This window comes from Ascidia mentula, chromosome 6 (genome assembly GCF_947561715.1).
Source record: "Ascidia mentula chromosome 6, kaAscMent1.1, whole genome shotgun sequence".
In the NCBI taxonomy this organism is placed as follows: Eukaryota; Metazoa; Chordata; class Ascidiacea; order Phlebobranchia; family Ascidiidae; genus Ascidia; species Ascidia mentula.
The window spans coordinates 5,332,668-5,358,362 of record NC_138571.1 but is presented as its reverse complement, the minus strand read 5'-3'; the positions used below and the strand labels follow the sequence as shown (position 1 = coordinate 5,358,362).

Sequence of the window (25,695 nt, the reverse complement as noted above, 5' to 3'; positions counted from 1 at the left end):
CAGTTATTAATAACGATACTTCCATTCTCTAATTTTTATCTTTCCATATTAGGAAATGGTAGACAATTGTATGTTGAAAAGAACATCTCAAGTACTTGAATTGTTTGGGAAAAAACAATCATCGTGTTTAGGAATATATTTCAACATTTCCTAATCTCGAATGTGAGGGTAAGTTTTGTCAGAGTGTAAAGGATTTATTTATAATATTGTTGTTTATTTTTGTATGTGTTTAGATGGGAAGGCACAGGAAAAAATTTCAACTGAAAGGAGAAAGGAAAGATAGGGTAAGAAAATATCTACTTAGTTATATTAAAGCATGTTTGCAAAGGAAATCACTGAATCCATTTAAAATAGTTTTTCTTTTATTGTAATTTTTGCCAGCATTTTTGTGTTAAACATTTTCACTAATCTCGTTATCAAAGTTAAGAATGTTATGTAATTTTGTTAATTTTTGGAAATAAATATTTCATTTTTAAACATGTTTGTTAATTGCATGTTTATTCCAGGGCCATTATAAAGACATTGTGCGGGAAAATGCCAATTACAAAAACTATTACAAGGTATTTTGATTGGGAATTACATTATTTTGGATGTTTGCATTAAGATTGATGATAGTTAGATTTGGTTCAAATTGGTTTCAAAATTACCGGTCCGAACAAAGGTTAAACAATTTTGTTGTATTGTGATCAATGCTACGGAAACTGAAATTTAACATGGCTGTTTTTATTATTATCAACCAGAATATTGGTAGATATGAAAAAAAAATTTCTCAACTTTAAATTATCAGTTTTGTTTTTTAAACTATAAAGCCAATATATTCTGCTATACATTATGTAGAAATGTTGCGAACATGACTGCCTCCGTCATCAGTTTGTAGCTTGCATATCCGGTATACATTTTCGTAAATATTGCCACTGTTAAGTGTTAATACACTGTCCTCAACAAGAAATCTTGTTGTTTGTAGGAGCAAGCATGTTTTGATGTTTGTCAACTGGATCAGTTTATTGAATCTATGCAGAAACCCCTACCAGCTGTGTTCAGAATTACAGGATACAAGAAGTATGTATCATGTTTACAGGATGCTTTATTGTTTAAATATTGAAGTCATTTAAACTTGATGCTAACTGTAGTTAAAAGACACAGTCAGTAGATATTAACAACTTCACATTCCGTTTTGATTTGCTATTATAAATACTATATTTGGAAATAGGTGTATATGCATTTCAGGTAAATAAACTAAAAAAGTAACTGTTAAGCACTAGGTTAAATTGCTGGGCTAACTGTAATTATCTTGCCAGACATGCCAAGCAACTGTTAAAAAATATGAAACAAACACACTTTGAGGAAATGGCTGCTCTTACAATAAAAGATGAAGTTATAAAGACACCTGTGGCCTTGCCATGGTGAGTTTTGGTAAAATATATATACCATGAATTTTTTCCAACAAATAAGTTTTTCACCACCAGAAACCATTCAAAAAATTGAGATTTTTAACCAAATAAATATTGGTTGCTTTATTTTTAAAACTCCGCTGTTTTTAGGTACCCCGAGCAACTTGCATGGCAAACTGATTTAAATCGAACCCAGATAAGAAAAAATCCACAACTACAGAAATTCCATCAATTTTTAATTGCTGAAACGGAGAGTGTGAGTTTAAATACATGTTGTTTTTAAGTTACTGATGTTATGCGCCAAACTTTCATTTTTGTGTTTGTATAGGGTCACATAAGCAGACAGGAAGCAGTAAGCATGATTCCGCCCCTTCTACTGGATGTAAAACCTCATCACAAGGTGAATTTTCTGTATTTTTTTAAAATAATGCTGGATATCCTGTCAAATAATGTTGCAACGTCTTTAAATTCAGCCACATCAACAAAGTGTGATAGCAACAAATTTAATTTTACCCAAACCACTGAGTTTCCTGCTAACTACCAAAAAATGTTGGTTCCACTGACCATTTTTTGGGGGGGCATATTTTTCTATCAATGTTATATTTTGGTTGACGTTTGTATGCAATGATAAGCAATACAGAAATCTGTCAATGAAGATTAAATAGATCAGTTAATAACCTAGTTTACCATGACTGCAATCATATTATTTAAGACTTAATTACCAGTTTGATACCAGTATATGATTATATTGCAGGTTTTGGATATGTGTGCTGCTCCCGGTTCAAAAACTGCTCAAATTGTTGAACTTTTACATCAAGATGACACAAAACCCATTCCAGGTGACAGCACAGATTAACACTAAAAAGCATTGTGGCTGTGATAGTAATATCTTTTCCTTAAATCTTCATCTAAATATAAAAAGTGGATAGGTAGGCTGCAAGGCCTGGGCTGCGAAGCCTGTAAACCTAATGATCATCAAATTATACTTTTCAATTATTTAAAATTATGAACTTTATTTTGATATTCATTTTTGTCGTAGATGGTTTGTGTGTTGCTAATGACAAGGACAACAAGAGGTGTTACATGCTCGTCCATCAAATCAATCGACTCAATTCACCATCTTCAATTATTGTAAATCATGACGCTGCAACATTTCCAGATATTTATTTAAAAAATGTAAGTTTTTGTGAAAGGAAACAAAGTATTCAACCAAACAGTAAATATTATCAACGGTTGAAAAATTTTATAAGCTCTTGAGCCAATAATGTTTAGTAGTGAATTAAGCATTTTAAAGTTGCACTTGTCCTGTCTGCAGCTTATCAAAATAATGTAAAAATAGATAAATTTAGATCAAGGTGGTGAAGATCCATACTTTTCACTTACAACATTAATTATTAATTTGTGAAAAAAACAAGGCACAATTTGTAATGTCAAGTACAGCTTTCATTTGTATTAGAATACATTTGGCTACAGGCATGCTTTATGGTTATTTTATCTGCACAATTACATTTTTGTGTATGGCATGTAGTTTTGTGCATGTAGTAGAAACAATATAGCAAGAAACACAGTTTTGCAGGACAAATATTTTTATTAAAGTCGGAGGGTGGGGAGGAAGTTCTTCGTTACGACCGAGTTTTATGCGACGTCCCATGTTCTGGTGACGGAACTTTGCGAAAAAACACTGATGTTTGGGTCAAGTGGAATATTGCAAACTGTATTTATTTGCACGGGTAAGATTTCCATCAATTGTTATTTTAAGAAATTTCTTCCCTAGCTTCCTGTAAAAATTTTTTTGAAAAGTCTTAATCAGTTAAGTTCTGTGTGGGAAAAAAAATATTTCCGACATTGGTATATCTGGTGTTTAGCTTTCAGTATGTGCTTACAATATTCTTGAGGATGATAAAAATGCAATTAACTTCCCAATACAGAGGATTAACTCCGGTTGTTTCTATGTTTATTTATTATAATAAAACAATGCCTAACCGAGGGCTAGATTCCTCTACAGCTACTAAGCAAGTCGTTTATTTACTCAGTCAATCAATTGAGGTTTAACTTGCATTTGGAATGTCGGCTTTCAGTTAAGTCAACTAACAACACAACAAAGGGTTCCAATCTTGCATTCAATATATTTTTTTTTAATTAGAACATTGATATTATGTTGCTGTTGCTGTCAGGCATTTTTTGCTCTGTCCATCTGCCACAATTAAATGTAAGTTTAAATTTTTAAAATATAACATTTATAACACATTGTTGTTTTGCAGAATTCAACTTCGTATACTTATTCGTGGTCTTGAGTTGCTTGCCACTGGTGGTCAGCTGGTCTACTCAACATGTTCTCTGAATCCTATTGAGGATGAAGCTGTTGTAGCGTCTGCACTGCATAAATGTGCTGGTGCTGTAGAACTAATCAATGCGGAACTGCCAGGTTTACATTTTATTTCGATATTTTTCATTTGGTTCTGATAAACAAATATATTTGAACATTCCCATCATAGCCTGGCATGATTTTGGAAAAACAATTCAAACAAAGAGTTGGACATTAACTATCAAGATTACTTGGTACCAGCCTTGTCTTTAAATGCTTTAAAATATGTAGCTCTGTCAGCACATGAAATATACTTTTTTCACTTGGAACCACATGTTATTTATGCCTGTTCGATTTGAATCAATTCCTCTTTGTACAGCAAAGGAAAGGCTTTATAATATTTTACAATTTTCTTAAGATTTTAGCAATATATTTGTTGCTACCAGGTCTGAAAGTTAGTCCAGGCACGACATCGTGGAGAGTTATGGATCGAGCTCAGAATTGGTTTGAAAAACATGAAGAACTTCCTGATAATGTGAAGAATATCACAAAGACCATGTTTCCTCCTGAGGATCCGGAGGAAGTTAAAGAAATGCATCTGGAAAGATGGTGAGAATATTAATATTTTATCTACATTGGTTTGAATTCATTGCCATTACGTCATATTTTATGTCTCTGTGCAACTGAATAATCAACATTATTTGTACATTTTAGTTGAGATAAAAATGCTCATAATGTCGGTAATAATGTTTTTGTTTAATATTGAGGTGCAAAATTTATATTCGGGAAATTTATCTCCTATTTGTTGCTCAGTATGAGGTTGTTGCCCCATCATCAAGACACAGGGGGATTTTTTGTCGCTGTCCTGCGCAAAAAATCCAACCTTCCATGGCAACACGAAAAAACAAAAAGTAAAGAAGCAAACGGTCAAACTGGTTCACCAAAGTAAGCAGAGTGTTGATGTAAAAATGCTTGCAGGATATTTGTTGTGCTTGCTTTTTAATCATTGTTATTTTGTTAATGTTTTTGAATGTGCTGAATCTTTTTTTTGCAAAAAATAGAATAATACAAAAGGTAAGTCACATCCTTTAATATAGTTGGTAAGATTGCATCTAAGCTGCACTAACAAGGCCTATTAAGTCGAAACAGTGGTCCTGTTTGGTTTGACAAGAGCGATAAACTCTACAGCTAATGTTCAATGTGTAAAACCTGTCAATATGCAACTGTTTAATATGCAACTGTTTATTTCTCTACAACTAATCTACAAACAAAATGTATTGCAAATAAAAATCATGATTCTGCTATGTTGCTGCATTATTTCTAGGAAAACAAAATAGATGATTATCATTGCAACTATGATAACAAGTTTCCCCTATTTACAACATTTAAATATAAAGTATGTGTTTTTATGTCAACAGGCCTCCACCAGCTAAGAAGAAGAAGCGATGGGGTCCGGGCTTCAAAGAAGATCCGTTCGTATTTTTTGGTGAAGACGAACAAAACATTACTGATGAAGTAAAGTGAGATATATGAATTTCATCATTGTGTTATTGTATGTAAAACATTGTGTTGTCAGTCTCTTCTGTTGGCTCTATGGTCGATAAAGACATAGTAACAGATTTAAAAAGTAGGCATCATAATTAAAGTTCATTTAAACAGGTTTTGTATTTAAATGTATTGTATTCAGTACACATTATGAAGGCATTGAAATTAAAATGTTTCAGTTAAATTTGCCCCAGTTTTGCCGAAACCAGTGAAATAAAAAAGGAAATTATTTCGTCCAAAAATTATCGCTCATTTCTTTGCGTTACAACTTATAGGGACTTTCAAAACTATGCATATTTGTAGATAGTAAAGCAAACGTAAACATGTTTATTAGATCGTTCTACGGACTGGGTGACGACTTTCCATCCAACCAACTCATGTGTCGAACAAAAACTGGCAAAAAACGTCACGTCTACTTTGTGTCGGAGATAGTACGGAATATTGTGGTTAATAATGAGGATACGTTGAAGGTGCTTTTATGTTTAATGATATTTGTCAAAGGAATGCTTCAACTCCTCAAACTGACGGCGTATATAGCGTTTGTTTTTGAAAACTTAGTGTGGATTTTGAAGTTTCGCTCGACTTTCGCCAGAGAAAAGTCAACACGGAGTAATTACGGTGTTGTAAACACCATAGGCGCCCAGTCCGGGGCGGGCAGGGGGGGCGGCGCCCCCCCAGGTTTTCCAAAAAAAACAACGAGTGACTATTACGCGCGTCTGTCCGCACCATGTAACTCGTCGCATTCGTAACGTTCTAAGAAAAAAAGACCTAAAAACACAACGCATACAAAACATGTTGACCTAGTTTCGCTTGCGTAACTAACATCGGTTGTTGCAACGTCAGTCTCGCAGTATGATATGCCAACTGGTACTTATTGGTTGTGTCGTAGACCGACCTCGTGTGTTCATCGTTAACGTCGCCCTTTTGGTTAATACGCCTCATGCATTGAAATTCATACACAGTTTTTCGATACTTGATGACGTCATAGTAACACATTGTGACGTCATAATATATCCCCCCCCTGGAAAAATGAAAACTAGGCGCCTATGGTAAACACTGTATAAAAAGTTTCCGCATAATCCGTCGCGACGCACTGTTCTATGGGGTGTTGCAAGTTTACTTGAGTATCCTGGAAAATTTATCTCTATAACCAGCAACGTAACCTTGAAACACGATTCCATTATCTTTTTTGTTAGTGTTTTTTTTTTATTTCTTGCCATTTTTTTTTCAGTTGATAAACACTGGAGTGAGAGTTTTGAGTCGAGCTGCCAACACTCAGGCTGGACTTAAGTGTGCGTTCAGACTTGTACACGATGTAAGTTTTTCCTTAATTCATTTCGTGTGTTTTCTATAGTTTTTTTGCACACATTATTCTTGTATGTGGAATATTTTTACGTGATTTTATCTGAGCACAGCTTTTGAAACATTTTTATCCAAACGTGAAGTCTTGCTCTAAATTCAAAACTTTTTTTTTACTTTTTGTGACGTCACCCCGTTTGGTGTACAATCAACATTAACAAATGAAACTATGCATTAGGTACGAAATTCTTTGGTAAACGAAATAGAAAAGCCAATGCTAATATGCTCATCATTATAAGCAAATGTTTCGAAGTGAGTTCACAGAACTAATGTTGAGCACAGAAGTATTCGAAACCTTTGCTTATAATGTTTAGCGTATCAGCTTCGACTTTCACTATTAAATTTACAAAAAACAATGTTTCTGTTGTTGCAGGGTAGTGAGTGTATGGAACAATTTATGCACGATCGACTCGTGGAAATAACAATAGAAGACGCGAAGGCGCTTTTATCAGAAGAACAACCCAAGTTTGAACAACTAACTGAAGAACTTCAAGATCGACTTCAGAAACTCGGTACGCCCAACAACAAATTGTGTGGTTTAGAAGTTTTTACTGCTGGTGAACGTGTAATCCGGATAAAACCTACCCGTTCACTTAATGTTACAAGAAGTAACATGAAACTATTTAGTGAACCTGTTGATATATAGTTAACAATGTACGGACAGAAATTGTAATTCGTAAGATGTAAAATTAGGTTGCATAATAGTCAAACCTGAACAAAGATCCAAATGATTTATTCAAACAGTTTTGGTGTAAATTACACTGAATTAAAACACTGAACGATTTAAATGCGGGACAGCAGTTATGTTGGAAAAAAGGTACAGATTTCCTTGGGAATAGTGCCCAATATTTTGTGTTCTAATGCACGACACTGCGACAAGCACAATTTTTAACTATTTCAATGCTTTCCGCTCTTGTTATCTACTATGTTTACTATTTCAGATCCTGGAAGTCTGATGTTCAAATACGTCCCATTGAGCCCGTGAGTATTTTTTTGGGGGAGGGAATCGAAACTACCTGTATATACTTAAAATAAAGAGATTGACCCATACTGCCAAAAACATTGACGCGTTTTATGTATTTAAATGACGTACATGACGTCACCACCCACGCGAGCATTATCCACGGTCTGTGACGTCATTCAATCAACTCAGCTCTATATAACTGTGGAACTAGACTAAACAATCCATTTATTAAACTCATAATGACAAGCTATTACCGAAACGTTTTTATGCAATAAAAGTTTTATTGTTATTTGAAATATAGGCAAGTCCCTGTATTTTCAGAATTCGGAGTAAATCCGTTATCAGTGTTCCATACTTGTAAATGCGTTTTCAACTGTATTCTGACAAAGTTGCAGCCTCACTATTTGACAAATCTTGTGTGTCACAGTGATGCTGCAGTTTCGTGCGATCTTCTCATGTGCGGTTGGAAGGGAGGTCGGTCCGCCAGGTTGTATATGTGTAGAAACGAACGCATGCACTTCCTACACATGGTTGGCGAAGAGGTTCCAGAATACTTGCTTCCAAATAAAAGTAATCGCCGCACGAGGGCAGAGGCGAGCGAACAACGAGAAAATGATGAAGAAAACGAAGAAAAAGGCAAAATATCTGAAGCGGTAGAGGATGTTGGACGTATTCAAAATGATGATGTTTTGGAAACTGAATCGACTGCGTGAAGTCTTGTTTGAAATGGTGCATTTTGATGTTTTGTTTTACTGAAATAAACACCACTGCCACCAAGACGGGCTTTTACTTTTAACCTTCATCCAAACGATTGTAAAATAACACCAAGTTATCCATCTGTTGAGCACTAACAAGTATTGATCGGTTTGTTCTGAGTTGCTATTGTGTTATGTTAGTTTACAATTGGGAGCAGTGTTTCTTGGTTCTTTTCTTGTTAGCGTTGCAAAGGAATAGGTCAACGTTCAGGATTATTCAGTGATAGTTTTATGCAACTTTAGAAAAAATTTAAAATTTTGCTTAACTGTTACGGTGTGCTCTAAACCAGGGGTTCCCAAACCGGGGTCCGCAACGACTGCAAGGGGGTCCGTAATGATACTAAAAAAAAAATTAGTACGTTGTATACCGTGCGTAAGCAGTAATCACTGCAGTAGGCTAATTCATGGTTCACAAAATGGGGTCCGTGAAATAAAAAAGTTTGGGAAACCCCGCTCTAAACAGTTAATCAACATGGTGCAAATCATGTATTTATCTTCGCCACGTACAGCTAAACGCATGGCGTCATTTTTACCAAAATTAGGAAACAATTTTTTTTTCCAAAATGTTAGTGCCGGTACCTCTTTGTCACAATGCCAACACCAGAGTGGGGATTTTTTAATATTACTCCAGTGCACCGGATAAAAATTACAGTGAATCAACACAATTCGAGAATCACAAATGCCGGCTTATAGCTGTGATTGTGGGGTGATTGTTTATCATTTGACGAAAGACACTTTACAAAAACGTAACAAAGCGTTGATTGCATTGCATAATGTTCCAGGAACATAGGTACTTACGACTCCGCACTAGACCCGAACGTTATGCAATCAGCGGTTTGTTACGTTTTTGTAAAAGTGTCTTTGGAAAAAAACGCAAATATTTCTTACGCTATAAATTACAAGTATGGTGATATGTTTTATATTTGTGAAAACATATTAACAGGCCCAGGACAGTCACAGCATTTGGATTTTTTGTAGGATTGTTTTCTGTATTATAGGTATGTGATTTTAACTAACATTGATTTTTTCACAGAAAAAGCAAAACTCCATTGATAAAATTGTACAAAAGTAACGAACTCATCGAAAATGACTGTCTGTCTGATGCACTTGGAATTCATATACCCAACATAACTAAGATCAATTTTTTACTCCGACAACAAGGCAAAATACACCAAAATGGACCCAAACATAAATGAAATGCCAGAATTCTTTGTAGGAACTTCAAGTCAATCAATTAACCCAACAAGTCATAATGGGCAAAGTTTGGAGCCCGAGTTCAAGTTGCCACAAGACACTGTCCCCCATGTTGGAGGTGGTAAAGCAATGGCTCCCAGTAAAGAGAAAGCAAAGTTCAATGCCCAGGAGATAACTGAAGAATACGCGACAAGGAGGAAAAGAAACAATGTTGCGGTAAAAAAGAGCCGGGAAAAAACTAAAGAAAAAACCACGACAACAATGGAAAACATTGAAAGACTTAAAGGAGAAAATGTGGACCTTGAACAAAAGGTGGAGGTGCTCAGTCAGGAATTAACGACACTAAGAAAAATTTTCATGGACCATGCAAAGGGTTTTACTGGCGGTGAAGAAGTACCTGATATAGAGCAACTGGAAAAGTTGTTGGGTCATAAATTGACTGAAGGGCCAACGACTTCTAGTTCAAAACAATCATGAAAAAGTTTCATAGGTCATAATCAGCAACATTATTTTGTTTCAAATCAATTTTGTTAAAATCCAAGATTGAAATCATGTAATCTTTTTGCTTACTTTTGTCAAGTTTTTAATTTTGAATACCTGGAGTTTCACAAATTAATATATTCTATTTGTTTTGCAGCATTAATTTTGCATTTTAAGACCAGGTTTTTAAAGTTTTTGCTATGTCTCTGTTTTAATATTATACTTGTTTAAAAAGTGTTGGTGTAATGTTATCCAGAAATCACAATGGTCAAAGAATATGTACAGTATTTACTGTGTTTCTGCTTTTTGCTGAATTTGTCAAAAACAGCTTCTTCAAACATAAAAATATTTTCCATCAATCAGCGACTGTTTGTTTTCACAATGATCTTGCACTTGACTCCACCATGAGCAATATTTAAAGCTATGTGCCTTTCAATCCAGTGACTGCATGGGACAATCACCGGATGCATTGCTGTACATGTGTATCGTACAAACGTTTTTCCATCAATGAGTCAAACATTAAATGTAAGTTTATGATTCTTTCATCAATGTGTTTGGGAAAAATTTTAGGCAAAGTTTTGGTTGCTCTCTTGGCCCCGGAGCAGTTTTAAAATTTTTGATTAAGGCAGAGGTCCTTCTTTGCACCACGAAAAAGGTGGTGTTTTTACGGACCTGCCCTTAACATGTAGCAAATAAACAATGAATGTGAAAACCGAATCTGTGGATTTCTGTGAAAGAAAGTTTACTTGGTGGGAAATGCTCTCGTGGAACTCCTATGTAACAAAGTGAAATTACGTGTGACAGTGGTACAGTTGCTACGGCCATTTTGAACCTGCTTGGGCAGATTCAGTCCGAGAAAATTGTTTGCGGGACTTTTTCACATTGAGCAACAGCAGTCCATTACATTTGGCGGCACATTCTCAAAAGTGTGGTAGCTCAGACATTGGAAAATCCCCCGCTATGGATTAGGATGACCGGGGATAGCTCGGTTGTTTTTTGAAATTTGTCTCAATTTGTTTTTGTTGTAATCAAAAGCATTGCCCAAAAAAGGTGTTTCGCACTAAACATGCTAATATAAGCTCGTCTATTGAACAGGTCTCAAATGTCCGAAAAGTTGCAGCGTTTAATTGAGTTTTGCTTGATGTTGAACTGAAACTGAAAGTCTACTTTGCGTGTTCTTTGCTGTAGGCTTCTGAATTGACTACGTGAAACAGACTTTTATTGAATAGATTGACACATTGCAAATATCAGTTTGTTTGCATTAAATTTTCCAAGCGCGTGAAGTGTCTGTAAGCGAATAACTTCTACTTCTGTCGCGCGTGCCAGTTTTAGTAAAAGTCGAAGTCTAGTCGAGTGGCAGAGTGAATTGTGCGAACGGGAACAGTATGTATCAAAAACAAGGTGCGATAAAAAGGTTTTATCGTCGAGCTGAATGCCAGAAGGCTGTGGTAGTTCTACAGGAAAGTCTAATTCCGTCTACAACTACATCCTCCCTTCCGTCTGTGTTCCGGTTGTGTGACAATTTATGTCAGGAAACATGCGTGGTGCTTGAAGTCATCCAGGTAACGGGGGGACATTGGACATGACTGGGGATTGCTTGTACAATAGTTAAAGATTCACAAACAACCGCGATCAAAGTTTGCACAACGTATATCAGCATTGGGGCATGAGCGCATGATATATTATCCAAAAGCTTGCAGGAATCATAGGACGTGGCCACTTGCCGTTTGGATTCTTCCACACGTACTGGATTTTCCCAACGCCTTTGAGCAGATCGTATGTTGTTTACGACAGCAGGGTTTGTGGGTCAGCATTGAATTGGGGCTGTTTTACTGCCAAAATTCATTCATTTCATCCAGCCCCTGTTTCTTCATCCCTTCTATGTGACAAAAACAAAAAAAGTGTTTTCTTTGCTGAATCAACGTATAGTGAGTCAAAATCAACATTAACCCATCCAGGAATACATATAGTTAAATATACAATCAACCAACAATTACTGAATTTAATGAATATATAACCATACACATATTTGTTTTTGTATAACTTTATTATTAGTGAAAATCCTTGTTTCACTAATAACTTAACTTTTTCGATAATAATTTTCTATACCGACAAAACTTAATACTAAACTTCCTGTTGTGATGATGGAGACGTAAAACTTTTGCAAAAGTATTTTAACAATACCGAATTGTGACGTAAAATACCTTGTCCGGGGAATCCCCGCGGCCTTGTATCGTCTCGTGTTGGTCGCTAAAATTGTCTTTTGCGACAGACAACATGTCTGGAGATTAAGCGTCGTGGATGACACGATATCGGACAACAAGGATCTGTCTGCGCTCATGTGTATGATTCATGCGTTGTTCTGATATAGGGTAGTGAGCATGATATGAATTACGCTAGGGTTATTACCCCGATATATGTTCACTCTTTTACGACCCAAAAAAAATTTATTGTGGTGTTTACTCAAGACAGGCACTGTTTTGCATGTTCTGGTTTAATTAAGCCCTGGGTGTTTTTTTCTTTATTGGTTAAGCGGGTTTGGTCAATAAATGTCAATAAATATTGCATTGTCTGCCCCTCGCTACATTTACAGGCGGACGACACATTAGGCTGCTTTGCCCAAATAAAAATGCGATGCTCAATTAGGAAAAATCGAAATTGAAATTGCAGCGTCACGCAAAAATTTAATTTCGGTCGTGTGATGTGAACCGCCCTTGACATTTAATTGAAATAAGAAGTGAAAATGTGCGCGCAATTGCATAACAAAGCCGCACGTGCATCGCCTCCGCTGGAAGCTGCTTTAACAAGAATTTGTGCTCGTATCCCATCATTCAGGGAGTTATTCATGACCGCACTGTATTTCTCTAAAAGTTTAGCATATCACGTGACTGACTGTTTCATACGGTAATATTTTCGTCTTTCTGTCCAGTCAATTTCGATTCTATTTGACCTATTCGATGATATTAAAAATACGATTCTATTCATTGCATTATATTCTATTAATAAACTGTTATTCGAATTAAAGGCCACAAGCCAATAAGTACACAGATAATTTAGTAGCAACTACCTTCAGTAACACTGATTGCGCAAGGATCACCCTGTATTCTTTTCTGACCTAAAATGTTTGCGAAAGAACAAAAAAAAACGCTGGAACGCAGATATGTGCGCAGGTCGTGTAATAAAGGCAACACATTTGGAGCATCACACGGACAAAAAATTAACGAATGGAGTTTGAGAGTCTACAGCAATAACATCATATGAGCTGACAAACAGCAATCCCTGCGGTTCCCAAATTGTGGTTCGCGTGCACACAATGGGTCCGTGGGATCGTTTCAGAGAATCCGTAAATGCAAAAAAAAAATTTTTTTTCCATTACCTAATGTCACATCCCTGTTTTATTGTAAGAAATGTACAACTTATTTCGTGACAACAGATGATTTTATTAAAGCGATACAATAGTACAGAAAGGAGGGGAACCACTTAGTTTGGCAAACGGCGATTTGCCTGAAACGTATTTTAGCCCTTTGGTAAAAGATGAAAGATTTTACCTCCCAAATAAAAAGACATTTCCCTTAACATTTCGTATAGTTCGAAGAATTATTTTCACGGTATGTGCGCAAGATAAGGATTTTGACGTCGCGTGGATATAACAAAGTTTGCTTAGTGGTAATAAATAAATAACTGCATGTACTGGTTCCTCAACACTTCAAATCATTTTCGCTTTACCTGATACTGATGATACGCAATATTGCTTTTATAGTTTGTGAAGTTTAGAATCTGTGCAAAAAATATGTTTATCACGTTGAACATTATTAATGGTAACCTACTTTTTGTGGTCATATACGTTTCTTAGTAGAATTAACACTTTTATCATGTAATTTAAGTTAGATGTGTAGGATATGACCAGAAACCTAATATAGTAATATTTTTCAGTTTGTGAATTTGAGCACAATCGCAAAACTTTCTGCACTGATGATTGTTATGGTTACGAATAATGAATTGTTCAAAACAAATATATAGCAAAGTTTGTGACGGGCTCTTGTAGCTTCTAAGTGTAGTGAAGTTTAATCTTGGTTTGTTTATTCAGTAACCTTTTAACCTAATATGGCTAAAACTACAAAAAATCCAGGATTTGGTCAATCTTACCAGACGTCGATCACGCAACCGACACGCCAAGACATAAATCTGCATCCAATCACTGAAGACAACTCGGGTAAAATATAATTGCTATAAATCCCGGGAACTAAAACTACCATTATTTCTAATGTTCTTTTTCCAGGACCCATATATCAGCAAGTCAGCTATGAAGTGCCTTCACAAAAAACAGAAGGTATATATCGCTGACAAATATAGGACACCATATGACATAACTTACAGGAAACTAATATTTTCAGTGCTATTTATGAAATAAAATGTAATCAAAAATAGCCTATGTTTCGTTTCAGTGACACTTTTTCGTGAAATTAAGTTGGATTCATAAATTACGGATAGTGACAATCCAATATAGTATTTTTCAAAAGTTACTTAACTGTTTACCTTATTATTGCCGTTACGAAGAACCAATGCCATTGTAACCCTTTTGAAAACAACAATATTTTGTACATGGATGTGTCTAGCCTATAGTCTATACTTTTGTTTATATATCAGTTTCAGCATAATATGTAGAAATGAATCAAGCTGCCTATGCATCTTACAAGGTTGCGTTCACATAAACCGGCAGATCAACAAGTATCGTTAGATTAAATAACTGGTTTAATATTTTAGGATTTTCAGACACTAAGACTCGGGTTTCCAAAAGCGTTCGTGAAAACGACAAACCGCCAGAGGACTTAACAACGTTGAAAAACACAAGTAGGTGACAACAATGAGGTCATTTTAACAAAGGAAAATATTACAGCATATAATTTTAAAAATAATAATTTTGTTTACAGTATTTAAATGTGTAGTACGTTTTAAGTAAAGCCCTACAACTGGCAATTGTTGCTAACATATCTCGAATAATAACAAATAACATGAATAATTAAATAAATGTTTCAGACTTTAACATAAGCACCATTCGGACTTACAATTTACAGCTTTTCTCAACAGACGAAATCATACCTCGGATGCCCAAATCAACAAACAATGGATTCAAATTTCCTAGCCCCAAATTAGCAGCAATTAACACCGCTTTAATTTGCTTGTTAGTTGCTTTGGTCTCCGTGACATTGACGTTTTGTATCATTACTTTCATCAACATTAACGTACAAGAGGTAGGCGTAGCGTTAAACCAGTATATGTTGGAATTTTCTTAACATTATGCCAAGCCATTTGTAGACTTTAGGTTGAACGTCACCGCGTTCAGTTTTTTAGTTATTTACAGAGTGTCTTCATTTGCATTCTAGTTAGTGTTGGTTGCTTGCACAACAGAACTTGTTTCATTTCACTGTGTAAGTCTTGAATCGTCTTAGCAAGGTATTCATTGTCTTAACAATAGGGTTCTTAACATCAACACATAGTTTTAACCCATGAGTGCGTGTTATTTTATATCTTTTGCAAAATTTCATGTTCTGCGGTTACCAAAATAATACATAAAACACAGTTTTTGTCGTTAATAACAATTTTTTTTGTTTTTAGAATCCAGAAAATCGTATTGAAGAAAGTAAGTTATTGTTTTGACCCAACAAAGTCAGTTCAAACATACTGATATTAATTAACTGGTGTTTGTCAGCATTGGGCATGAATGCGTGTAGCAATCTTGTGCATCGTTACGGTTATGTCTTGTTCAAACAATTCAGAGGCAAAATCAACTTCCTTCTTAAACTAATGAATAATTCTTGTATTTTACAATGTTAAAATTACTGGTGTGAATAATATTAGCAACGCAATCAATAACCACCGCGATCGTCTCAACGGACCAACCATCTTGGGGAACTCCCTGTAAACCAGCAAGTTCGTGTATTGAACTTTATAACGCTGGCTATGGAAATGGAACTTACACCGTTCAGTTTAGTAACAAACTGCATGAGGTAAGCAATATATAAAGATTTTATGTATTATGAAGCAACATGCCTCTAATTTATGTCAGCAGATTTATGTTTAGAAAAACTGATTTCGCTGTAAGCATCATTAGTTTCTTTTTCAAATAGACACTGTTTTTGTATTGAGTTGCAGACAGAGAAAATGTTTCGACCTAATAGCTGTGCCATAATATTTTCACCTCCGTCTGTCTCCGGCGGGTTGCATCTAGTTTGATTCCCAATAAACCTTTTGTACATTCTATTTTTCCTTTCAGGTTTATTGCGATATGACAGGGGGAGGTGGTTGGATGTTGGTTGCTACTGTTAACCAAAACACATTTGCTAATTCAGTGAATTACGACGATAGCTGGTTTATTGACTACACTGACAGCACAAAAAATGCTCTAAGTAAATAAACTTAAAAAGTTAAGGAATCCTTTGTGTTTTAATAAGTGTTGATCACGTGGTATAAGGTTTCATGAACTGGGTGAACAATTACACATTTGGGACAATTGATACTTGCACTAGCATGGATTACAAGAACGAAGGCTTCTTTGAGTATCAGGTACTTACAGTTGCATGTGGTCTCCAGCAATTTCAAGCGTGATTTGAAACTACGTATTCACAGGGTGGTGACGTCATGATACGTCATGTTCCCAATCATACACCAGTGGAGGTCAGTAGAGAGAGGAGCTTTCTAGAATATCAAACAGAAAATCAATTCATGTTCGGTTACGGAGGAAATTTGCAGCAAATTTTCACTGACCAGTTCCAACTGAACCCGTCAACCGGTTTGTTACAAATACTTTTCTTGCTTGGATTTTTCGGCAATTCAAGCAAGTCTTCCATTTTCGCAGTTGTTTACCCTGATGTGAGCTCTGTTCTGTACCGACTTGCTGCCAGATCTGCGGAAATCTCAGGATTATTATCCGACTTTTATTTCTATGACTACGGAAGTGCTGATGACCAACTTGCAGACGGAGGGAATGGAATGTTTACGTCATACGGCATGCAGGTGTGGCGGTTACTATCTGGGAAAATTACATGTCTTCTAGTTTGTATTTTTTATTTCTTCCCAGCTTCACATGGATTTCAATCAACAATGCGTTTCCGGAAGAAACTGTTTTGGAGAGTATCTGAAATACGCCACAGACTACACGTTAGTTCTTTCTGCGATAGTTTACAAATATACTTCTATTTTGAGTAATGTTTAGGTGCAGCTCTGGAAATACAATTTGGTCAAGCCGAAAAACTCATCCATTTTTTGGATTACTTGCTGTAGGAAACTTTGACGGTTGCTTCGAAACTTTCGAACTGAGAGTAAATTTCCGTTTTTCGACCAATTCACGTCATCACACATTTATATTTTGTGTGATGACGTGACGTTTTTTCAGGTTCATTCTCACAGACCTGCCAGCGACATTCAAATAATCCTCGCTGGAAACCAAACTATCAATGAATTTACTTTGCATTATGACGCAAGATGTCGATATGATATGACGTCACCGAGCATGTGTGACGTCATGTTTTACATCACAAACAAAGTAATGATGCTGTCGAATTTATAAATAATTTTATTATATATCTTGTACTTATTTGCATTGATATAAAATTGTTTCTGAACAACGGTAAATAGCTTTCACAAACCGGAATTTACAGATTTGGAATTCGGTTGGCAATCTGAATGTTAATGCTTCCTACACCACAAGTGATTATTATGTGTACATGCGATCAAACGAACCGATGTCCAATATAATTGTTGGATATACCATGTTATCCCGGTAAACATTGCTGTGTTTTTCGAACCATCTTAAAACTCCCAACGCAAACTTCGTGATGTCCAAATAAACCTTTCAGAAAGGATGGAAAAATAATGCTGGAAAGTGAACTGCAAGCATCGATGTCGAAAATACTTGAAATAGTGGCGGAATCATCCGATTTCTGTAAGATAATTGAACATTCTGCACATAACTTCACGCATGTTATTGCCACGATTTTTAAACGATATTAATCGTCCGCATATAGGTCCAGATTGCTTTTATCAAAATGTTCTTGCTGTACCAGTTCAGTATTCCATTGGTAATAATGCGACAGTTGACTCGATGCTGCCACCTAGCGTAAAACCTCTTCCAACTGGTTTTATTCAGTTTCGAGCTTACGGAAGTTCTGGAAGCGTATATGCCATGTGTCCTGCTGTCAGGTACTTGGAAAATTACATTGACAAAAAGTAAATTGTTGTTAGAGAACTTTTTCCTCAGAGTAAATGATTGGAGAAGTGAATACGTCTGCATTGGAGGAATGAAGAATCCGACTAATTCTCTTGTGGACGATTGCAACGATTTTACTCGTAAGATTTTAAACAGATTCTCGAAAAATACTCAATCTGTTTTATTTTTCACCGTAGATTGGAACGGAATGCCAGGTACACGAACAAATAAAACTTTCCCAGTTGAATTCTCTCATTCAGAAAGGGATCTCGATTCCACCATTATGATATTTTACAAATAGAGTACTCGTAAAAAGAACAATGACATGACCAAACAATAATAATTTATACGAATTTCAAACCACCAATTTTATAATACTCAAAATTGTGATTTCAATCGTATTTAATAATAATTATAATAAGACTATGCACCGAACCCGCTGACTTTGCAGTCTGTGATGTTTCTAATTTACTTGCTTTGTGTCTATTCATTATTGTCTATTATCAAGTTCTCAAATTATGATTTTGAATGTTAGCTTGTGGATAAACAAATAACAAGTTAACTGACATGGTTTCTCACTTGAGCAGTAGCGCTAAGATAAATTTCAGTTCCTCAGAAGCGTCAATCATTACGTCACGCGTAATTGTAGTAGCATTCAGAAGTATTTTGCATGTTAGTAAAATTTCGGCCAAACGCGCTTAATAATTGTCATGTTTGGGTAACTTTGCGAAAATACTTCAGTGCAAAATACTTAATTTTTTTGAGGGAAGTTTTATTTTACTCGAACTAACTTTGTTGGTGCACGTTCTTTACCCATCAATTTCCTTGTTATTTTTGTTTTAATTTTATTGTCTCTTGTTATAGTTTTCATTACGAGAGTTACTACTTTAGTGTTTTTCAAAAGTGCGCTCCTCCTCCGGAATCGTGTGTATGTTCCGTTTTAATGTGCGAGGAATAAAGCTTCAAGAAATATGTAAAAATTGTACTGTGGTAAATGAATATCCATGATTTGTCAGAAGAATTGCGTTTATTGTATGTGACATTTTTTGAAAATACAAACCTGAAACACTATACTAATTTTTACCGATGATGAATATGAAAATGCTTTTTGGGTGCAAAAGCATTTCCATGTGCATTGCAATGTTACTGATGTATACAGATAAAGCATCGTCGCAGACCGTGAGGTAAGCATTTAAGATTTTGAGGTTTGTCATCGCTTACATAACTTTTTTAGTCTTTGTTTATTTTTAACATAAACATTGTTCACTGGTTATACCAGGTGGTCAATCGAAGCTCCCAACGTCAGAAGACAATATTCGCCAAGACAGTTGATCAGGACTTTTTCAATGACAAGTAAGTCTGTTTAAATAAAATAAAAATTTACAAACTAGTACTGCTTACGTCATTACTGCACAAACCACAAATTGAAATGATTTCGTACGGGGTATACGAACAATACGTCAATGAGTATAAATTCAAAAATGTTGTTCCGGGACGCACTTCCAGCGGTTCCTTCATTATAAATGGTTCCATGTATGTCAATAAATCATCAACAACATTAAACACTACTGAAATATTCTGTTGAAATAACTATACATGAGAGCGTGTTTGTGGAAAATGCATGTTTTTCTTGCTGTATGAGACAAAACATGCAGTTCCGCAATGGTCACTGAATTACTTTAAGGGCCTCACAACGTCAGAACGTTGCACGGAAGTGGCCTAAACAGGGGGCAGTTCTTGAATTCATCAGTAAAAACCAGTTTTCCGGAAATTGCCTTTGTAGACGCTTTAAAGACAGCCATAGTACAATCTCACAACGATGTAAGGAGGTCAGTTTTACCACCAGCAGCAGACATGCGCAAAATATCGTGGGATTCATCGATGGAAACAATTGCAGTCGTCTATGCCAAAAAATTTCGCCACTTTTGCTATTAACAATGTAACGTGGATGCTACGAATTTCAAACATTTGATTAAAAAAAATTTTGACTGTCGTTTCTTGCCCATCGCCCGTGATGGGTCGACAGTACAAGTCAGATTTTTTAAATTCGGTATTTTTTAATTTAATGATGATCGTAGGACAAAAATTACCCCGTTTCATTCGCATTGGAGAAATGCTTTATGTTTCGCAAGGCATCAGTTACAGCCAGAGTTGTTACAAGCTACAAGCTGTTACAAGCTGGAATGAAGAAGGCCAGTACTACAACTACACCCAAAACACTTGCAGCGCGGGTAACAGATGCGCTCGCTACCGAGAGGTCGCAAATTTCTGTTTGCTGTTTAAAGATAATTTTTATGCTTATGACACACACAAAAGGGTAATTAAGATCTAAATTATGTTGTACAGTACATTGCAGCTTGTAGGGGCAAGTACGTTTAAATTGGGTTGTGGCATCAGTAAGTGCTCGTCTATTCAAGTGAACGTAGCTTTTTGACAGGTCGCTATAATTATGGTGTGTAACTACGTTCCGCCAGCAAGGATATCAAGGTAGTGATGTTAAACATCAAAATCAAATCATAGACTCAAGAAAAAAATCCATTTGGACAAATTCTTACCTTGCAGTGTTCCCTATGTTACTGGGCCAGTGTGTAGCAAATGTCATTCAAACGATACTTGTGTTGACAATCTCTGCACCAATCCAGCTAGAAAAAGGCGCCCAACTCCAGCAGGTGAGTTGTAAGCAATACAAATGGAAAACAACAAGCAGTGTTTTGGTCATTGAAGGAATCCTGCAATATCTATTATATTCATGAACCTTATTTAAACATCGCACCATGCTAACAACCTTGTAATTTTAACAGAGAAACTGCTATTCGAAAAAAGTCCATGCTGGTTGTGGAGCGAAGAGTTACCATCTTTGATAATCCTCGTAAAAATATATTTGTTTTTTAGTTGCAACGTGATCACAATGGTCGCAATGGACAGCTTGTTCAAAAACTTGTGGGTTTGGAGGAAGGCGTAGAAGAAGTCGCTGGTGCTCCACTTTCATTACGTCCGATTGTTCAGGTACTTCAATTCACCATGACTTTGTTTGTTCAAGAAAAACTCACGTTGCTCACTAAAGTGCAAACAGTAACTGACTGACCATTAACGCTGTAATCATTAACGAGCGAACACATACAGTGAGCAAAAACATCAAGCAGTCTCAATCACGTGACAACCGCACGCTTACTAAACGGCGTAGGGTTATCATTTCCGAGTTTGCCCAGATGTAATGCACAGCTATTGTTGTTAAACAACTAGTCTACAGTCGTCGTTTGTAAAAACTTGCAATGGTGGATATAATTGCTTCAAAATTTGCATGGTTGACCTGTTTCATACCGAATTCTGCTGACGAACCCAAACAGAAAAACGCAAAAATTTACGCAAGCGATGCAGTCCTTCTTGGCAGACAGTTTACCAACATAGCTCGCTTCAGTGGCTCGCGGCAGTAGTTGACTGATTAGTATGTGGTCATAAGGGTGTGTAAATAAAAGCAATGTTTACTTATTTTAATGCTCGAACAATTGGATTTTACAACTAGTTTTGAATGAGTTGATGTTTTAACTGTTAGATTGTTTCTGCAGATATAAGGTGTAAAGTAACATGCTGATATTTATAAAATGCTTCCATCAAGGTATTGCAAAGAGGGCTGGTAGTCACATAGCAGCATTCACAATAATATATTGATGTAACTTTGTATCTGACAGCCCAGACAGCACTTTCTATCACTTTAAACAAGATAACTACAATAAATACTTTTTAAGTAAGTGCTAACCTACGTTTTACTGGTCGCAATCGTTCTACTCAAAGATGCATCAACGGCTAGAGATGAATTATGTGTTTTTGCCTCCTTTCAACAATTTCCGGTGCTATTCCACAGTGTAATTGTGTTCTCTTGAATGTACATCAAGTAGTTTCTGTCTTGTAAAACAAACTATTTAAAATGAATGATTCGGAAATAAGTTCGTATATATCGAGGTTAGTGACAAAAGGTCTCAACTTGGTAAGTGAAGATCACAGACCTGACTTCCGCGAGTATTTCAAACTGCACCACCATAAACTAAGCGAGATTAGTGGATACAGTTTATGGCCAGGCTTTCAGGCCGAAACCGCAAAGTTCGCTTTCAAAAATTTCGCACCCAACAAAGGAGATGTTTTGATTGCGTCATACCCCAGAACAGGTAAAAAACTCTTTCCTAACATTAGTGTTCCAGGAAATCTCCAAATTATATTAAAATTTAATATCCTGCATCAAACCTCAAGACAAGTAGATTTAAAAGATTTTACCAGACTAGTAAATGCAAGACACCAAATAACACAGTTCGGGGAATCGGTGGGATTCGAACTCACGAACCTGGGCATATTTTTGTTCGGTTACAATAGTTTACCGAAATGCTTTTGTCAACGAGAGAACATAACATTTAAAGTAATATTATTGTCAGTTGTTGGGAAAATAGTATTCGACGTTCATTTGTGTTAGTTGACACAACATTTTTCGTGTTTTGGAAATTAATTTGCGCCTAGCTTAAAACACTTGTTTAAATGCGCTATTTTAAAGGGACGACATGGACGTTATCGATTGTGCAGCATCTTCTTTACAAAGACGAGAGAAAACTGTGTGAAACTCTCAAGTCATTGTCATACTTTTACTTGTACCTTGAATTCGGTCCTGGTAAGAAAAACTAGTTGAAGTGTTTCAAGAGGTCGGCACTGTCGTGTTCATCGCATTGTAATTTTCACTGCAGTTTCTAAGTACGAGGTCGTGGAAAATCTTCCTTTTCCGCGACGTACGTTTGCGACTCATCTCCCAGCTGAGTTGGTCAACTTGAAAAAGTTTGCAAAAGTTCGGACAAAAAATGCTTTTTTTTGTAAAGTTTGAAAGAACGTTAATTTAATGACATATGTTGTATTTTCAACAGATTATTTATGTTATACGAAACCCCAAAGATCAGCTTGTTTCTTGGTTTTGTTTCGTTAAAAAACACCGTTTCTTACAATACTGTTCCTTGCTTCGACTTCTACAGGATTGTAACTTAGAGGAATTCATTGACCTCTTTATTGCAGGTGATTATATTAGTTCCCGTATTTTCTACCAAGCGGATACATGTTATGTCAATAATGTTTGTATATTTTTCTTTATATAAAAAAGTTCGCTTCGTGAAATTGTCTAGATATAAGTGTTTGATTTTGTTTTTAGTGCTTTCACTTCTTTTATGTTTTCAGAATACTATGATGCCCTCAGGGCGAAATATATTTATGCTCATAATAAGGTGTGAAGATTGTATAATAACCCAAGTCCCAGTCCTAGCAGTCACTTTATATAACCTGTTTCGTTTGTTCCAGGCAAATTACAGGCATTTGCTAAACCATGTGAAGGTTATTTGGAGCACGTCAGGGGTTGGTATCGGCACAAACCCACCAAAAATATATTGTTTCTGGTTTACGAAGAAATGATTAAGGTAAGAAAATGTTGCTACTGGATTTTGAAGAAATTTTTTAGACACAATATTTGTGCAAAGGACGATAATAATCAATGAAAGCTGCTTATAGGTGTACGCAATGTTTCGACCTGTAAGGTGTCATCATTGCAACTAGTGTCTGTGGCATTGGGCCAGCTGGTAGACCAGCAGGTACACAGATTACCACTTTTTGCTACCTCACGGTCAATCGTCGGTGCGTTGGGTTCCCTGGGTGCCAATCAACAGAGACGTGCTAGTCTATGTGTGCCTGCTAGTCTATCATGATATACCTAGCCCTGTGCCACAGTACCCATCTGCATTTCTGATTCCTAACAGGTCGAAACAGTGAGTAAATCTTCAGACAACGTTGTTTGAAACTCAAACCATTATGTATGCACTCAATAATGTTCTACTTTGATAATGTCACGACTCATTCTGATAAGATATTTGCAAACATATTTTGTCAGCTTTAGTAAATGTCAAGTTGCAAATATGGCAAAAAATATTATGTTGGAGCGAGATTCTTACCAACGCTTACAACAAATTTACAGTTTTAGGCTTTTGTTTTAAAATCTGTTTTCAGAATCCCTTGAAGGAGATACGGCGGATAGCCGAATTTCTTGGGGTGTCACTTGACGACGATTTCGTAAACAAGGTGGCTGAAATGACGTCATTTGAACAAATGTTTGCTGATAAAGAATCGTACAACACGAAACTTAGAAAAGGTCATATCATGATGTTACTTTTACGAAATTTATATGAGCGGTGTCTCATGACCGAACTTTACCTTTTAACAAGTCAGCAAGGTATCAAAAATCTCGCAAACGTCAATATTTCTACAAACCAATCTTGAGCACTCGGACATGAAAAAATCATGCTATCAAAATTTATTGAAAGTATGTTGTAATTTTCTCCTCGCTCGCCTTTAGACAAATTGTTTTCTACAACTTTTGTTGTTTCTAAAACGAGCTTACTATGATCAGGACAAAATGGAGACTGGAAAAATCACGTGACAGTCCAGCAATCGGAACTGATTGACGCAAAAGTGGAGGAAATACTTGGACAAACAAATGTTACATTTATCTACGAATAATATCTATTTTCAATAAAGCACCAAGTTTACGCACTGTTAATTGTTCGTTTACGATTGGATCACCTTCCAATTCACGGCCAACAAATAAAAAATAATCATGCTATTCGGACCAATCCGAATAACGGATTCGGTTCGGCATGTCCCAAGTTAGATTATAAAAAAATACAATTTTATCGGATAATTGAAAGAATTTACTTCGCTCGCGTTTCGATGCTCACTTCCAAGTCAATTATCAAACAGTTTTTTTTTCAGTAATGGAGGTGGTGGTTAAGCGAATAACCAGTAATCACATTCGGCGTAGTTTAGACATCTTTCATGCATGCCAGTGTGTGCCGGTGCTGACGTCAATGTGTCACGTGACACACAACACTACCACATAACAGAGGGTCGAAAACAAAGATCACCAAACTTCACATAGACAAACTCAGTGGTTGTTTTAACTTGTTTTTCTTTGTATATTCGCTACTTTTACAAATGCTGATGTGCTTATATTCAAATGCGAACCAAAAATTCCTATCTAGTTAAAAATCATCGGGTTCTCGAAAGATCGAATTAAACGTTCTACATTTTAGTGGCAAGGATTCAGTTTACATTATAGTTGGAAAACTATTTGCAGGTCAAGACGTAAATTGTGTCGCCCATATGTTGTTTACATTTATACGAAATCAAAATATAGAATGCAATGGGAGAATGCCGACCAACATCTGTATGTTTTGTAAAGAAAAAAATCACGGAACTGCAACATGTTGGTGACTATTAGTCGTTTCATCTTGGTCGATTCTAGACACAAATCTTTCGCTTAAAAGTACAAGTGTAGTTAGAAACTGACTAATATTACATTTCCATGTTGAGTTATTTGATCGAAGTTTCATCTATCGCTGTATTGTACAGCATGTCAAGTACTGCATCTATCGTTGATTTCTTACTACAGAATTTGCTTTTAAAACAATCATGACCTTAAG

At 36.0% G+C, this 25,695-nt stretch overlaps 4 protein-coding genes across 5 annotated transcripts; all 4 read left to right on the top strand.

Annotated features, from left to right (window-relative positions):
• The first annotated feature begins 45 nt into the window (after window positions 1–45).
• Window positions 46–8,333, top strand: LOC145905372 (RNA cytosine-C(5)-methyltransferase NSUN2-like). 2 transcript variants are annotated; one of them, XM_082992556.1, is made up of 19 exons: window positions 46–168; window positions 234–284; window positions 507–560; window positions 965–1,059; window positions 1,299–1,403; window positions 1,542–1,647; window positions 1,720–1,791; window positions 2,146–2,230; window positions 2,431–2,567; window positions 2,988–3,121; window positions 3,653–3,816; window positions 4,143–4,305; window positions 4,510–4,641; window positions 5,115–5,216; window positions 5,576–5,711; window positions 6,473–6,556; window positions 6,974–7,112; window positions 7,542–7,581; window positions 7,992–8,333. In XM_082992556.1, exons 2-19 carry the CDS (start codon window positions 234–236, stop codon window positions 8,275–8,277), a joined length of 2,085 nt encoding a protein of 694 aa, XP_082848682.1. In that variant the 5' UTR covers window positions 46–168; the 3' UTR covers window positions 8,278–8,333. The 2 variants fall into 2 exon arrangements, with proteins under 2 accessions (XP_082848682.1, XP_082848683.1); XM_082992557.1 differs by having other exon boundaries at window positions 51–162.
• Window positions 8,334–9,356: 1,023 nt separating this feature from the next.
• Window positions 9,357–10,677, top strand: LOC145905399 (CCAAT/enhancer-binding protein gamma-like). Its single transcript, XM_082992589.1, has one exon. The coding sequence runs from the start codon at window positions 9,496–9,498 to the stop codon at window positions 9,988–9,990; it is 495 nt and encodes a 164-aa protein (XP_082848715.1). The 5' UTR covers window positions 9,357–9,495; the 3' UTR covers window positions 9,991–10,677.
• A 3,420-nt stretch (window positions 10,678–14,097) lies between these two features.
• LOC145906975 (uncharacterized) lies at window positions 14,098–18,500 on the top strand. The gene is made up of 18 exons (XM_082994422.1): window positions 14,098–14,206; window positions 14,273–14,323; window positions 14,758–14,844; window positions 15,031–15,245; window positions 15,610–15,634; window positions 15,853–16,001; window positions 16,268–16,400; window positions 16,466–16,557; window positions 16,621–16,783; window positions 16,850–17,007; window positions 17,072–17,151; window positions 17,207–17,312; window positions 17,387–17,536; window positions 17,652–17,773; window positions 17,850–17,935; window positions 18,018–18,192; window positions 18,251–18,339; window positions 18,397–18,500. Exons 1-18 carry the CDS (start codon window positions 14,098–14,100, stop codon window positions 18,498–18,500), a joined length of 2,094 nt encoding a protein of 697 aa, XP_082850548.1.
• Window positions 18,501–22,124: 3,624 nt separating this feature from the next.
• Window positions 22,125–24,733, top strand: LOC145906974 (amine sulfotransferase-like). Its single transcript, XM_082994421.1, has 7 exons — window positions 22,125–22,362; window positions 22,740–22,853; window positions 22,927–23,024; window positions 23,101–23,245; window positions 23,525–23,640; window positions 24,224–24,446; window positions 24,624–24,733. The coding sequence occupies exons 1-7, from the start codon at window positions 22,125–22,127 to the stop codon at window positions 24,731–24,733; spliced, it is 1,044 nt and encodes a 347-aa protein (XP_082850547.1).
• Window positions 24,734–25,695: the final 962 nt, after the last annotated feature.

What these genes read in the sequence shown, in the direction of transcription:
- LOC145906974 (XM_082994421.1), top strand. Translation starts at nt 22,125, where the DNA reads ATGAATGATTCGGAAATAAGTTCGTATATATCGAGGTTAGTGACAAAA. An exon ending in TGCGTCATACCCCAGAACAG is followed by an intron (nt 22,363 to 22,739) that starts GTAAAAAACTCT and finishes GCTATTTTAAAG; the next exon opens with GGACGACATGGACGTTATCG. An exon ending in CCTTTTAACAAGTCAGCAAG is followed by an intron (nt 24,447 to 24,623) that starts GTATCAAAAATC and finishes TACTATGATCAG; the next exon opens with GACAAAATGGAGACTGGAAA.
- LOC145906975 (XM_082994422.1), top strand. Translation starts at nt 14,098, where the DNA reads ATGGCTAAAACTACAAAAAATCCAGGATTTGGTCAATCTTACCAGACG. An exon ending in TTACGTCATACGGCATGCAG is followed by an intron (nt 17,008 to 17,071) that starts GTGTGGCGGTTA and finishes ATTTCTTCCCAG; the next exon opens with CTTCACATGGATTTCAATCA. An exon ending in TGTTTTACATCACAAACAAA is followed by an intron (nt 17,537 to 17,651) that starts GTAATGATGCTG and finishes CGGAATTTACAG; the next exon opens with ATTTGGAATTCGGTTGGCAA.
- LOC145905372 (XM_082992556.1), top strand. Translation starts at nt 234, where the DNA reads ATGGGAAGGCACAGGAAAAAATTTCAACTGAAAGGAGAAAGGAAAGAT. An exon ending in AAGGAGAAAGGAAAGATAGG is followed by an intron (nt 285 to 506) that starts GTAAGAAAATAT and finishes TGTTTATTCCAG; the next exon opens with GGCCATTATAAAGACATTGT. An exon ending in TAATTGCTGAAACGGAGAGT is followed by an intron (nt 1,648 to 1,719) that starts GTGAGTTTAAAT and finishes GTGTTTGTATAG; the next exon opens with GGTCACATAAGCAGACAGGA.
- LOC145905399 (XM_082992589.1), top strand. Translation starts at nt 9,496, where the DNA reads ATGGACCCAAACATAAATGAAATGCCAGAATTCTTTGTAGGAACTTCA.